The following is a 12,640-nucleotide window of genomic DNA, read 5'->3' as shown; positions in this document are numbered from 1 at the left end:
TTATCTGATTAAGTTTTGATAAAGTCAAAGACAGCGTCTTGGAGAGTCGAATTACTCAAGTGACTTTGACCCACGGCTAACAATTTTTACACTTGTTGCATGGTAATTATTTCTAACCTGAAAATCAGCTTCGCAATAAACCCGCTCCAAATCGTCGAGTGACAAATTTGGAAAAAAAAAAAATTGAAATAAAAAAAAAAAAAAAAAAAAGAAAAAAGAAGCAGGGAAGCCTCTCCTTGTACTACCTTGTACTGCACGCTACCAGCCGGGCAGCGTTAAAGACGACCGTCTAACTTACGGCAGCCTCTTCACCCTCGCTGGAAGCGGAAAGCATCTTTCGTCCCCGCCGGACAACTTTTGAATGATTTACCGCTCACACCGCCGGTTACGACTGGCTTTTCACAACAACGCGGAGCAGAGCACTGCACTGCTTACTCGGGGGCGCCGAGTCCCACGCATGAAACAAGATCAAAACAACAACAACAACAAGAAAAAGCAGAGGGAAGCTCTGGCTGCGGGGCCGTAGCGGTCGTCGGCTTTGCAACACTCGTGCAGACGGACTGACGACGGGATGCGTTTCGGCGCCCGATGCATATACACTGCTCAAAAAAAATAAAGGGAACACTTAAAAAAACACATCCGAGATCTAAATGAATGAAATATTCTTATGAAATACTTTGCTCTTTACACAGTTGAATGTGCTGACGACAAAATCACACAAAAATGATCAATGGAAATCAATTGTATCAACCCATGGAGGTCTGGATTAGGAATCACACTCAAAATTAAAGTGTAAAAACAAACTCCAGGCTGATCCAACTTTGATGTAATGTCCTTAAAACAAGACAAAATGAATCTGTGTTGCTTCCTGAGTGGACACTATGATTTCACACAAGTGGGATTGACTTGGAGTTACATTGTGTTGTTCAAGTGTTCCCTTTATTTTTTTGAGCAGTATATTAATGCACAACTTGTTGGATATGAAGATTGAGATCCTCTGCTGTGTTTAATTAACCCTGTTTATCCGCCGTGTCACCGAGAGCGTGCGCCCCCGCGCGCTTATTTAACGCGACGTAAAAGCTACGTCCGGCTGCTTTTTCGCATTTCCCGGCGTCTATTTAACATCAGCGCGGCAAAGACGACAAAAACAAGAGAGAACTTTAACGTTTCAACGACTATATGAACATGACAGAAGGAGACAAGTATTTGTACCTGCGAAAGCCACCTGTCAGCACTAATATGGCGTCCGAGGTGATCACACGGACAGCTTCGTCAATAATGTTCCCCAGGGCTCTGGCCTCCGCTTTGCTGACAGCCCTGGAGATGTCTCCATAATGCAGAAAACCTGCAGGGAAAAGACCATGTGGTTATTAGTCTGGGAGCCGGCCATCAATCATAGCCACTTGCTCGAGGGAAGCGGAGAGTCAGGGTGAATTAAAAGTAAGGTACGATGTGATGTGTTCTGCCGGCTGATGGAAGGAGACGGCCGGCGTTCGCCTTGCGCTGCCAAGGATGACGGATTGACTGACAAGTGTCCGAGCCTTTTACAGATTTCAAATGACCCGTTGGTGATCCATTTTTCACCGCGATGTGGAAAAAAAAATAATAAATCTATTTTCTTTGCCTCGGAAGACCCGCGGATACAATCTCAAATAACCCTCAAAGTTCACCGATGTTTTTACTTAACATTCAACCCACCGACTGATAATGTTTTTTTTTTTTTCATATTTATTCTATTTTTTTTTTAATATATATATAAATTGAACAAAAAATAAATAAAAAATAGGGGCGCTTTTTTTTCCCCTCTGTGCGGATCTGACACCGCAGTGCTGGATGATGGATTATCACCAGCGTGATGGAGATGTCTGTCACTGTAATGCATTACTGAATGGAGTTTCATACATAAATGGGAACCTGCGAGCAAAGACGTGTAATGTTTCCAATTACCAACTCCTGCATTTTCTATTATGTGAATGCAGCGACATCCCGGGCATCGGGAGAAACGGAATATGACCCAGATGAATGAAACGCTGACAGTATTTTTCCTCGTGACACTGCGGCCAAATGCATTTCTTATTATGTCGCAAATACAGACCGATGCCATTAGAAAGCCGAACGGTCTTTTTTTTTTTTTTTATTTGCGTGTCTTTTTTTCCGGAACATGGAGCCACCTCTGAAAAGATAACAAAAACTCAAAACAGTGCCACTTTGACATTTCGCTCTCCGCGTCCAGGCTTTGAATTTAATTATTGGTCATAAGTCAGTCGGATGGGTGAATTACACACGCGTCAACTACAAGATACATCACATAATCATAACAATAATGGTGAAACGCCCTGGAAAATGAAAGAGGCTGCTTCAAATACTCCGTCAGTGCAGCATCAAACTAATTGGCGAAGTAATAATCAGTTTAATCTTAAATTGTCCTAAGTGAGTCGAGTGCTATTTTGCTCTCGCTAATTTGCTAAAGCTGGAACGGTTGATATGTAACCCCGTTGTCGTTAGCTACTAAACTCTGCTAAAATAAGTCAACGTTACAGAACCACTAACACGCCTTTTAACACTTAATCTGTTTTCTTGTAGACAATAATGCATTTACGTTTAATCACAGTATTGCTTTTTTGATCATGTCGCGAAAACGCTTCTCAGTCTATATCTTTTAAAGGTGAATTCATGTACTGGGGGAGTCTTGAATTAAACGAAGTTACCAAATTATACCGTAAACCATTCGTATCAATTTTGATTCAAACATAATTTGCCGATCCGCCAGTTCAAAAAGAGAGACAAACCCACACCGAGAGCATACCGGCCAAAATTTGACTTCCAGGGAACACCAACATAGTTCTCAAAACCTCATGAATTCGACATTGAACGTTCCCTTTCGCCATCACTAGTCATTGATTTTTATCTGTAAAAAATAAACACCTCGGCAGGTTTGTTTTTTTTTTTTTCCTTCCACTTTCTTATTTATTGTGAACACCTGCTGGTCTCATCTCGATTGAGACGGGGGAGGGGGGACAGAAAAAAATAAAATAAAATTACAGCTCGCGTTACATATAAGCAGCTTCCTTTTGAGACGAAAATGAACGCAACGCCCCGAACGATAAAGCGAACCCCGGGAGGATTTTTACAATTACGTCTTTGGGCCTTTCTTAGCAGCCAGCTCCACTTATATTTTTCAGTGTATAATTTACAGAGTGGAAGACGGTGACATGTTGATGTACCACTTTGCTGCATCCGGTTTAGCTGAATGCTGGGTTGTGCCAGAATGTCGGTGAATGAGCGCAGCCCTCTGCAGAACCACTTCTCAGCCGTCTTGGGTCCAACCCCAAACACACTCGTGAACAGCTGGCAGGAAACGAGGTACGAAGGCAATCAAGAAGACATGCACTGAAATGACAGCTCATCCGAGAAAAAGGGGGGTGGGGGGGGGGGGTCGGGGGTTGGTTAGCGTTCTGACTTCTGAAGAGGTCCGTGTGCTGGAGGAGGGCGAGCGAATGCAAAAACATTTCCACCGCTATTTTCAAAATGCAGAAAGTGAGGCGGGGAGGAATTGACTGGAACATGGAAGCACTTCATCTACTGACCTTTAAGGTTTGATATCGCTCATTAGAGAGGATTGTCTCGGCTTTAAACGAGCGGCCACATTCGAGGATGTCCTAAAAAAAAAAAAAAAAAAAAAAAACAACACACAGAGGTGGATGATTTAATGGAGGAAAACGCTGTCAGTTTCTCTTCTATCAGCAATTAACACATTGCCTGAAAATTGCTACTCATTTTGAAAACAGTCTCAGGTGCATGTCCTCATTTCCATTTCCCTTTTCAGAAATAATGACTCTGTTGTTGTAAAAACCTGGGATTAATGCCGTCTTTATGGAATTCATAAAAAAGACAAAGAACTTTTTTTTTTTTTTTTTCCCCAGGATTCTATTGTTTGCTCCGAAACAACCCCGTTCCGTCGTAAACTATCTGCCTCAGCACAGCTCGAGCAATTTTAACTTTCTTGGCTGTGTGAAGGTGTAAAAGCGGTTATCTGGTTAATATCAGACATCCTCCCGGGGGGAAATGGGATTTGATGAAAGCAAGGCTGCATATTTGTCTGATGCAAGGTTTTTGCAAGCATCAAAAGCATTTTTAAAGTGGTGGATGAGGCACTCAGCCTCTTTTCTTGGGCTAAAGTAGAGATGCAGTACTTTCAATATAGAGAAATACAAGTAAAGCTTTGAATTGAAAATCCCAGATCTGTCAACTGTAGAAGTATTATTAGCAGAATGTACTTGAAGTATATTAAGCAAATGTACCATTTGGCAGGCATTTTTGTTTGACATAATGTTTTTGTGGATGACCATCAGACAACTAAATACACCCTTTGCAACCTCAATTAATACGTGAAAAGCACTAATTAAAATATACACGCCCTAAACATAAACTATAAATGTAAACTATCAAATGACATCCATTAGTTATTCTTATATGTAACCTTTAGGAAAGAGAAATACACACAATATATTGTTACATCTAGGTTTTTCATGTAGATGACATTTTACAACATTTAAGGTGAATTGAGATGCAATGCAAAAACTAAAGGCGTTATTTTCAGCACATTTTGAAAATGCAAATTATTGACAAAAGCGATCCCAATTCCATTTACAGCCGGTGATCGCGCTCAGTGCTGCACCACACTTAACACTTTTTATACATAATATGGCAAGTATCACGCTAATAAAACCTATTTTTTTAAAAGAAAGCAAATCGAATAATGAATTAAAAAAAAAAAAAAAAGTTTAACAGTCGGCCAAGATGTCAAAATCAATGTTGTGATTTAAAAGTTAAAAGTACTTTAACATGAAAATGCACAACATCAGTGTCAGCTTGGATCGGCCCCAGCACCCCCATCACCCATTTGTGCAAAATATGCATTATAGACAATAAAATGAAATACACGCCGGGTGCAAGTACCGCTGTAGTGCACATACGACAAAGTGTTGATTAGCCCAAAATTATTTATCACAAGAAAAGTCATGCTGGGCACTGTAGTCACAGATGAGGGCAAATTAAACCCATCAATTTCACCTGGAGCAAGGCTAGTCTTGGAGGTATCGTCTCCACCCGGGAGACAGAACAAGTACCTCGTCCTACTTTGCTTGCTGCTTTCACGTCGTTAAATGTCCGGCTGACTTCTACACTGGATTATTTTCCTGCCAATAACTCCACAAGATTTCAAATGGACTAATCAAAAGAAAATCCTGCAGATGGGTCCATGTTCTGGCTTCAGTGAGCTCAAACCTGAGGATATTCTAGGTTAGTGGGAAGGTTTCCTGATGGCCCTTGATTGACCTCTCCATTTCCAATCTGATCGCAACGCGAGGAAACTTCAGAAATACCTGTACTTACAACTCATTTGAAGAATATACATTTGAAAGTACAGGTCTTAATTCCTGGAGTGAGCCTGGACTGTACATCATAACTGCGTCTGGGTTACCGAACCTTTTAGCCATGAAAGCCCGAAGCTGACATGGAAAGACACAAAGTACCCGTGTCACAAAAAATAAAGACGACATAAAGTGGACCGCAGTTCTCTGGCGCAAATGTGTTGTTGTTGAAACCTCCAATCTACGAGTAAGTGCCTCTCCCTCTTGGAGCGGTGACTAGTCTTGTAACTTGGGGATGCTTGTAAAAACAGATGACTGAAGTAATGGCTGCATCATCTACCACTCCATTACCCCGATCCGTCTGCATCCACAGGATTTTCCAAAGTTACCGTCTCTCAAGTGATGAACACGTCCACAAGGGGGCACAAAGCCCAGATAAATGCAGATGGTTGTGTCTTGTAAACCCTGTGCCGGACTAAATATGGAAATCAAACCTATGAATTTCATCCCGGATCCGGCGAGTCCGGGTAAACAATTCTTTTGGCAGCCGTCCTCAACAGATGAGTCAGGCGAGAAGGGGAAATTCTGGAGCGAGCGACATGAAACGATGCAGAATATCCCAGAGGTGAGAGAGGAGTGATTGGTGCCGACTTCAATGGGCATGCTGGTGAAGGCAAAACCTGTCATGAAGAAGGGATGTGCTGGACTCGTAGACTTTGCAAAAAAAGACGAACAGCAGGCGTGGGATCGACTACATTTTAAATAGACAATATAATCCGAAAGAGATTAGTGCGGTAGCCCCATTAGTGTGGTCGCCCCATGTGTTACTGTTCTGTATATTTCCTGTGCATCGTGTATTTGCAAGTGTATTTGCAGTCCCTATGTCCTCTATTGTAAGTCGCTTTGGATAAAAGAGTCTGCCAAATGCAATGTAATGTAATGGTAGGTGAGGGTCTAACCAGGAAGGGTGGTGGTGGGTCGGACGACTCCTGTGGCAAAGAAGATGAAGAGGACAAAGGCAGAGCAGAGGACGAAGTGATGGAAGCTGAAAACCGAAGTGTTGCGCCGTTTCCAGAGAGGAGTCGAGAAAGGCTCGAGTTGTTTCCAGGTGAATGGACAATTGCCGCTCATGTGATCAGGGAGACAGGTACGGCAGAGGCTACAGAGTATGTCATCTCCAAGGAAAGCAGATAAGGCGACGTGGGGGCGGGATGAGGAAGTGCGGTATTATACAAAGAAAGAGGTTATCTAAGAAGTAGGACATTCACTCGACAAGGGCGGACGGGAAACCGGGGAGATGCGGTGGAAGTGGAAGGTGGAGCTGTCAAAGGTCAAACAAAGGGCGCGCAATGACATGTATGACAGATTCGACATTGAGCAGGCCAAGACGGATTTACAGAATACTGGTTAGCAAAACGGACACAATGAAATGCGCTGCAAGTTTGGGTGTCCTAAGACGCCGGAAGAATGATGGAAAGAATACTTTGATGGGAGAATCACGGGGTAACAGAGATTAGTAAGAGCATAGAAGAGGATTAAGAGCAGTTGGTCTTGATGTACCCGTGTGGGTATGCGCATGTAAAGGAGAAATGCCGGGCGAATTTTCGTTTTGCTCGTTCAATCGAAGAATGGCCGAATAACGGAGGAGACGATTTTGAAGTCGTGAGTGAGATGTCGAGCCGTACAGTGAAGTTATGGGAGAGAGTAACGGAAGCCAGACTGAGGACAGAAGGCAGCATGTGTGAGCAGCAGGACTGTTTCATACCGAGAAAGAGTACTACAGATGGAGTATTCGCTTTCAGAAAGCTGATTGAGACATACCGAGAAGGTCAGGGGGGACTCCATTGTGCCTTTGTGGATCTATATTTGGCATGGCGCAGAGGGGAACCGCGGTATTGTGTTAGGAAGTCAGAAGTGTGTTGGACTGATGTAAGGTATGTATGAAAGCTGTCACACAGGGGTGAGGTGTGATGCAAGTGTGATAGGAGTTCAAGGTAGAAATGGGACTGCATCCCCTTTCTTTTTCTCTATGGTGGTGCGCGGGCTGACTGATGAGGTTAGACGGGAATGAACATAATATTCGCAGATGACACTGTGATCTGCAGTCGGCGGTACCTCCTGGAAAGCAAGGAAAAGTAAAGTCAGTCCAGCGATGCGGGGTTCTTAACCTGGGTTCAATCCAACCCCGGGGGTTCGGCGGAGGTCGAAACTAACACCCGACTCGTAATTCGGGATGACACGATCGCGCTACATAGCTTGGCCGATCTGTAACGCGGGGATTTCGGTGCGCTCGGTTGTCAACTTGTGACTGTCGTGGGATTTCTTTCGTAATATTTCAATCGCTTCGTGGTAATTGCGTCGAGCGAAAAAAAGAACGCGGTCGGACGAATATGTACGATATGGAGTCACATGTATAACAGAACGTGATGGGAGTTGGCGTCCTAAATGCATGATTTGCAATGCCAAGTGGAGCGATTCTAGTCCAGGACCGACAAAACTAAGGGAACGCTTCCTTATTCCTTCCTATTCATTATGTTTTGCTGGTTTTGTTCTTTTAACAAAGTGATTCTGGTGCACGGTTTGTGCACCAGCAAAACATAGCTATGTCTTGAATTGGACAAAAATCATTTTATTTGTCCAATAAGGAAGGGTTCGGTGATTCCGCATATGAAACTGGTGGGGTTCGGTACCTCCGACAAGGTTAAGAACCACCCGTTTAAAGACGGTTGCGTTGAGGAAAAGACAGAACGCAGAGCTGAAGATGTAGAGGTCGTCTTCGGGAGTGACGAGGACGGATAGAACCAGGAAGGTGTCCATCGGAGGGACAACGCATGTGAGAGGTTTTGCAGACGAAATAACAAAATCTCCCCGTCAGACTGAGATGAGCTGGTAAAGAACAGAGGGTGGATAGCGAATATCTGGGAAGACGGACGCTGTGGTTAGAACCGCCAGGCAGGGGGGCCTGGAGGAAGACTAAAGAGGAGATTTATGGATGGAGGAAAAGAAAACGTAAAGTTAGTTGGTGTGAGAAAAGAGGCTGCAGGGGGGAGGGGGTTAGATGGAGGTAGATAATTCACCATGGCAACCCCTGAAAGGAAGCCACTGAAAGGAAAAGAAGAAAACTTTCCCTTAAGTGACGAAGTCTCGCATTGTTGAGTCACTGAGGCTCAGAAGCTGATAGCATACAGTCGAAATCGCTGCTCGGCACTACATTCACCGGTCCACCCGTGCTTTACAACCCTCCGGCTAAGGCCACGGATAAAGCTTCGACACGATCCCTGCGGCGGCAAAGGCGGCAATAATACTTTTCCAAAAACAGATAACAACACACGCAAGCATATATGTGCGAATTTATATACCGACTCTCCATCCTTATCTGCGCCTCTGTGATTTCAAACTTTGGCGTCTTTTGGTTTCCCCACGTTGGATGTTCAGTCAACAGCGAGTGGCTCGGTTGCCGCTGACAGCGTGTCACTCCGCCGTTCGCGGGCGCGTCAAGCGTTTTTGTTTTTAGCCCTGTTTGGTTTCGCATTGTTTTTGGTGCCGTGTCGTTTTCAAGTTTCGATTTAAAAAAAAAAAAAAAAAAAAAAATTACAAGTATTCGTAATGATTTTTTTTTTTTTTAAGAAAAAAACAAGGAGCAAGAGGCCGGTCGCGGTCTAATTTGGTCTCGCTGTGATATTTATGTTATTTTTTTTTTTCAAACGACTACCTCCATGCTGACAGATTTGACAGACGTTGACATGCGCAGTATGTATGTCGGGTTTAATGTGTCAGTATGTCGAACTGCACGGCTCATCTCGTTCTCCTACAGGGACTCGCCGTGCTCTTCAAGCAAACGCTTCTCGACACTTTCTCTGACAACCTGCCATGATTCCTGCTCTGCGCTCACCTGTAGGCGAGCGTCTGATTACTAAGTGACCCAATCAGCCCTTGGTTTACACAAGAGAAGACACATTTGTGCAGTGACTGTCTGTTTATGTCAAAACGCATGTTGTTTTCTGACTGGGATGCTAATTCTAATAAGTACTTTGGTAAATTTCTCTTTAAATTTCCCGTGAGTTACCTGAAATATGTTTTTCATTTGGAGAGTCTAGTTTGGTCTCGGCTCCCCGTATTAAAGTTGTTCAAAGAATCAGATACGTCACTTAAATTGTACTCGAACGGCAAAACAATGAAGGAAAGAAATGATTAGCGGAAGTGGAACGAACCCACTGGTGAAAACGGGTTGGTCAAGTTACCGAGCCACCCGAGAGGTGAAAAATCAGCCAGTTTATTTTCCAATAGTGTGGCTGGATTTATTTCTATTACAGCAAATCTGAATTTAAACCGGGTCTTTTACTTTTTACACAGCTTGTACACTAACTACGACTTCTATTCTTCCTCATTTGCATACCTTGGCCAATCACATCACAGATGCAACAATATCTATAATTTCAATTTTATCTAATTCTATAATATAATTTGAGCAGAGGACTTTTTCATGTCAATGATTTTTTTTTTTTAGATAACAGCAATTCTGCTACTGCTACTTAAAAAAAGTTACTGTGTACTTTTTCCCATCGCTGATCATTGGTCATGTTTACATATAATCACATTGTGTATTTTTATCTGTATTATAATGTATATAATTGCATTAACCTGCCAACATAATCTGTTTCAATTCAAATGGCATCAACTCTTATCGACCATTGATGAGCTGATAAATTGCCTTTTACATCAATTTTTTGAGGGAAATTTCTTGATAGGCCATAATGCCAGGAAGGGATATACAGAATTAAATCAAATTAAAAGTCCATTTGGATTTTTTAAATTGTATTTTTACATTTTCCCAACATTTCCTTGAATTTTTTTTGTTTGCCTTCACCAATAATACTTTCCTCCGTGTGCCAGTAAACACCGTGTTTTAAAGCTGCCACAACTTTTCAGTAGACAAAGCAACACCTTTACGGTTGACACACTGCTCATTTACACATTCATCAGTTATTAGGCAACATGACCTTCTATTTAGAGTCATCCTTCGGTCGATGTCATTTTCGACTTTTGGTATGATGATAAAAAATAAAAAAAAGTTTGAGGCAATCATCATGGTAAACATTGGGTCAGTGTCTGAGAAAGCGATCTCTATCAACACTAAATATTTCATAGAAAGCTGCACAAATGAAAAATGCATTGAAAAGTTACTGCGAGTTTTCAGAAAAAAAAAAAAAAAAAAAAAAAAAAACAACAACATGCGCCGACTTTTCGCAACGATGTCCTTGTGAAATAAAGGGAATAACATTCCGTATTGCTTCCAACGCCACCTCCTCGCTTTATAAAATGGATGAATTTGATTCCTGACGGCTACGGGGGTTTTCACCTCCATGACTTCCTTGGCGTTTTCTCCCAGGCAGGGCAAACCCTCGACGGCCCCCATGCACCGCACAGCCCGGGGCAGACTCTTCAGGACCGACGCCGCCCTCCTGAAGGCCAGGCTTGGACCTTCCAGCTCATTGAATTCATAGTTCTCGGCCAGCACTTCAAAAGCATCCTGCGGGGAGACGGAGTCAAAGACAGGTTGAGGTCATTGGAAAGCGGTAGGGAAATTTTTGAAAAATATGGGACAGGAGAAACGGCGGATATAACCCGAGTGCTGTGCAGTAAAGCCTCGTTTATTGCGGGGGTTAAATTCTAAAAACAACCCGCAGTGGGTGAAATCCGCAAAGTAGTCAGATGTATTTTTAACAATTATAGAATACAAAACTGTACAGTAGAATGAAACTAAAGATCAAACCCTGTTTTCAGGCTCCTCCTCTTCACTGTCATGAATGTTATCGCTGTCAGCAAAGGTTTCATAAAGTTGTTTAGCTTTTGTGCGGATAGTGTTGCATGATAAAGCATGATGTTCTTCTTCCTGCAGTCATTAATCCAGGAAGCTAAAGCAGACTCCATCCTTACAACGGTTTAGTTGTGGACAGTCACAACCCTTTTTGCATCCTTGTTAAAACTTAGCGCTGCTGGCTTCCTTATGTTATTTTCCTCCTTTATGTAACGAACTAAAGATTAATTCATTCCGTAGTGGCGCCCTATAGCCTCTACATTCGGCATGTCCAGAAGTTTCACTTTTTCTGCGATAGTTGCAGAACGTTTCGTCGACATTGTGGGTTTTGTCACGGAGAAAATTAGCAAACGTAAATTTGACAAGCTGCACAGAGATTGTTGACACCGGTCAACTTTTCTTTAGCCAATCAGGATGCAGAACACGACATACTGTACTGTAAAAAATTAGCATTAAAAAAAAACTGCACCAAACCCCACCCACCTACCCTGGACCAGCGGCGTCAGAGACTTAAGGATGTAAACTGCATGGAACGCATAACAGCAAACTTACGACTTCAGACAGACCTATATCTTGACAAATGGGCACCCATTAAAAAATATTTGGAGAGTTGAAGATATTATCTCTATTTGACTGAGTTAGATGGTTTTTTTTGTGTGTTTGTGTGTTTTTGTTTTTTTTCTCTTCTGTTTTTTAGCTTTATTTTATTTTTCACTTGCTATCGAGGAAATAAGTGACCTATAAAGATTATTGTATAATGTATATCTTGTTATGAGGTTTTTTAAGAATGTGTATGACTCTGTTAAGGAACCTGTTCTAATAAATGTTCAAAAAAAAAAAAAAAAAAAAAACTGCACCAAAAAATATCCGCGAAACAGTGAAACCACAAAAGGCGAACCGCGTTATAACGGGGGTTTACTGCGCAAATACCAACAGTATGAATCGTACGTTCAAAATTAAATACTCTTTCAAGTATCAGGATGGAGAGGAGGAGGAAAAACGTGAAGGCAAAAATGTGTCAGGTATCCATTCCTATGCAAGATGCAGTGACCCGTCAAGGAAACCAGACAGAGAGCGCGAGTCTCCTCTCCGTCTCCGTCCTGGTTGCCGGGTCAACGTGGGACCTGCTGCATGTCGGCGCTCTTCTGGATGACCGGACAGGAACCTCGGCAGCTGGCGAACACCGAGAGGGAACCTGTCATTTTCCACTTGTTCGTGAAAAGCTCTCCGGGGAGCCGCCGTGAAATCTCCCGTGACAGAGGCGACGTGTTCGAAATGCTCAGATATGCCGTTTGATAGATAGAACACGCCACTGTAATCTGTTCAGTGTGGATAAGTGGTGGAGGATTTCAAATTACACCGCGGTTGAATGTGGAATTTATGTTTGTGGAAAGATCGGTACATTGTGAGGATTATTAATGTTGCACTTATAAAAAAAAAAAAAATGCAA

General features: G+C 42.7%; 1 protein-coding gene across 4 annotated transcripts in view; it reads right to left on the bottom strand.

Moving 5' to 3' along the window:
- Nucleotides 1-12,640, bottom strand: part of dntt (deoxynucleotidyltransferase, terminal) — a 119,816-nt gene that overhangs the window by 73,915 nt on the left and 33,261 nt on the right. For all 4 annotated transcript variants that reach the window (XM_086164544.1, XM_086164518.1, XM_086164535.1 and 1 more), the window contains 4 exons: nt 10,732-10,902; nt 3,588-3,659; nt 3,225-3,348; nt 1,213-1,345 (listed from right to left, as the gene is read on the bottom strand). In XM_086164544.1, the coding sequence (XP_086020670.1) occupies nt 1,213-1,345; nt 3,225-3,348; nt 3,588-3,659; nt 10,732-10,902 (500 nt within the window). The remainder of the gene's footprint in view (nt 1-1,212; nt 1,346-3,224; nt 3,349-3,587; nt 3,660-10,731; nt 10,903-12,640) is intronic.

This window comes from Fistularia commersonii, chromosome 2 (assembly GCF_037954325.1).
Source record: "Fistularia commersonii isolate RoL2024-O1a breed Wild chromosome 2, RoL_Fcom_v1.0, whole genome shotgun sequence".
NCBI lineage: Eukaryota > Metazoa > Chordata > Actinopteri > Syngnathiformes > Fistulariidae > Fistularia > Fistularia commersonii.
This window is presented reverse-complemented; position numbering and strand designations above follow the sequence as displayed.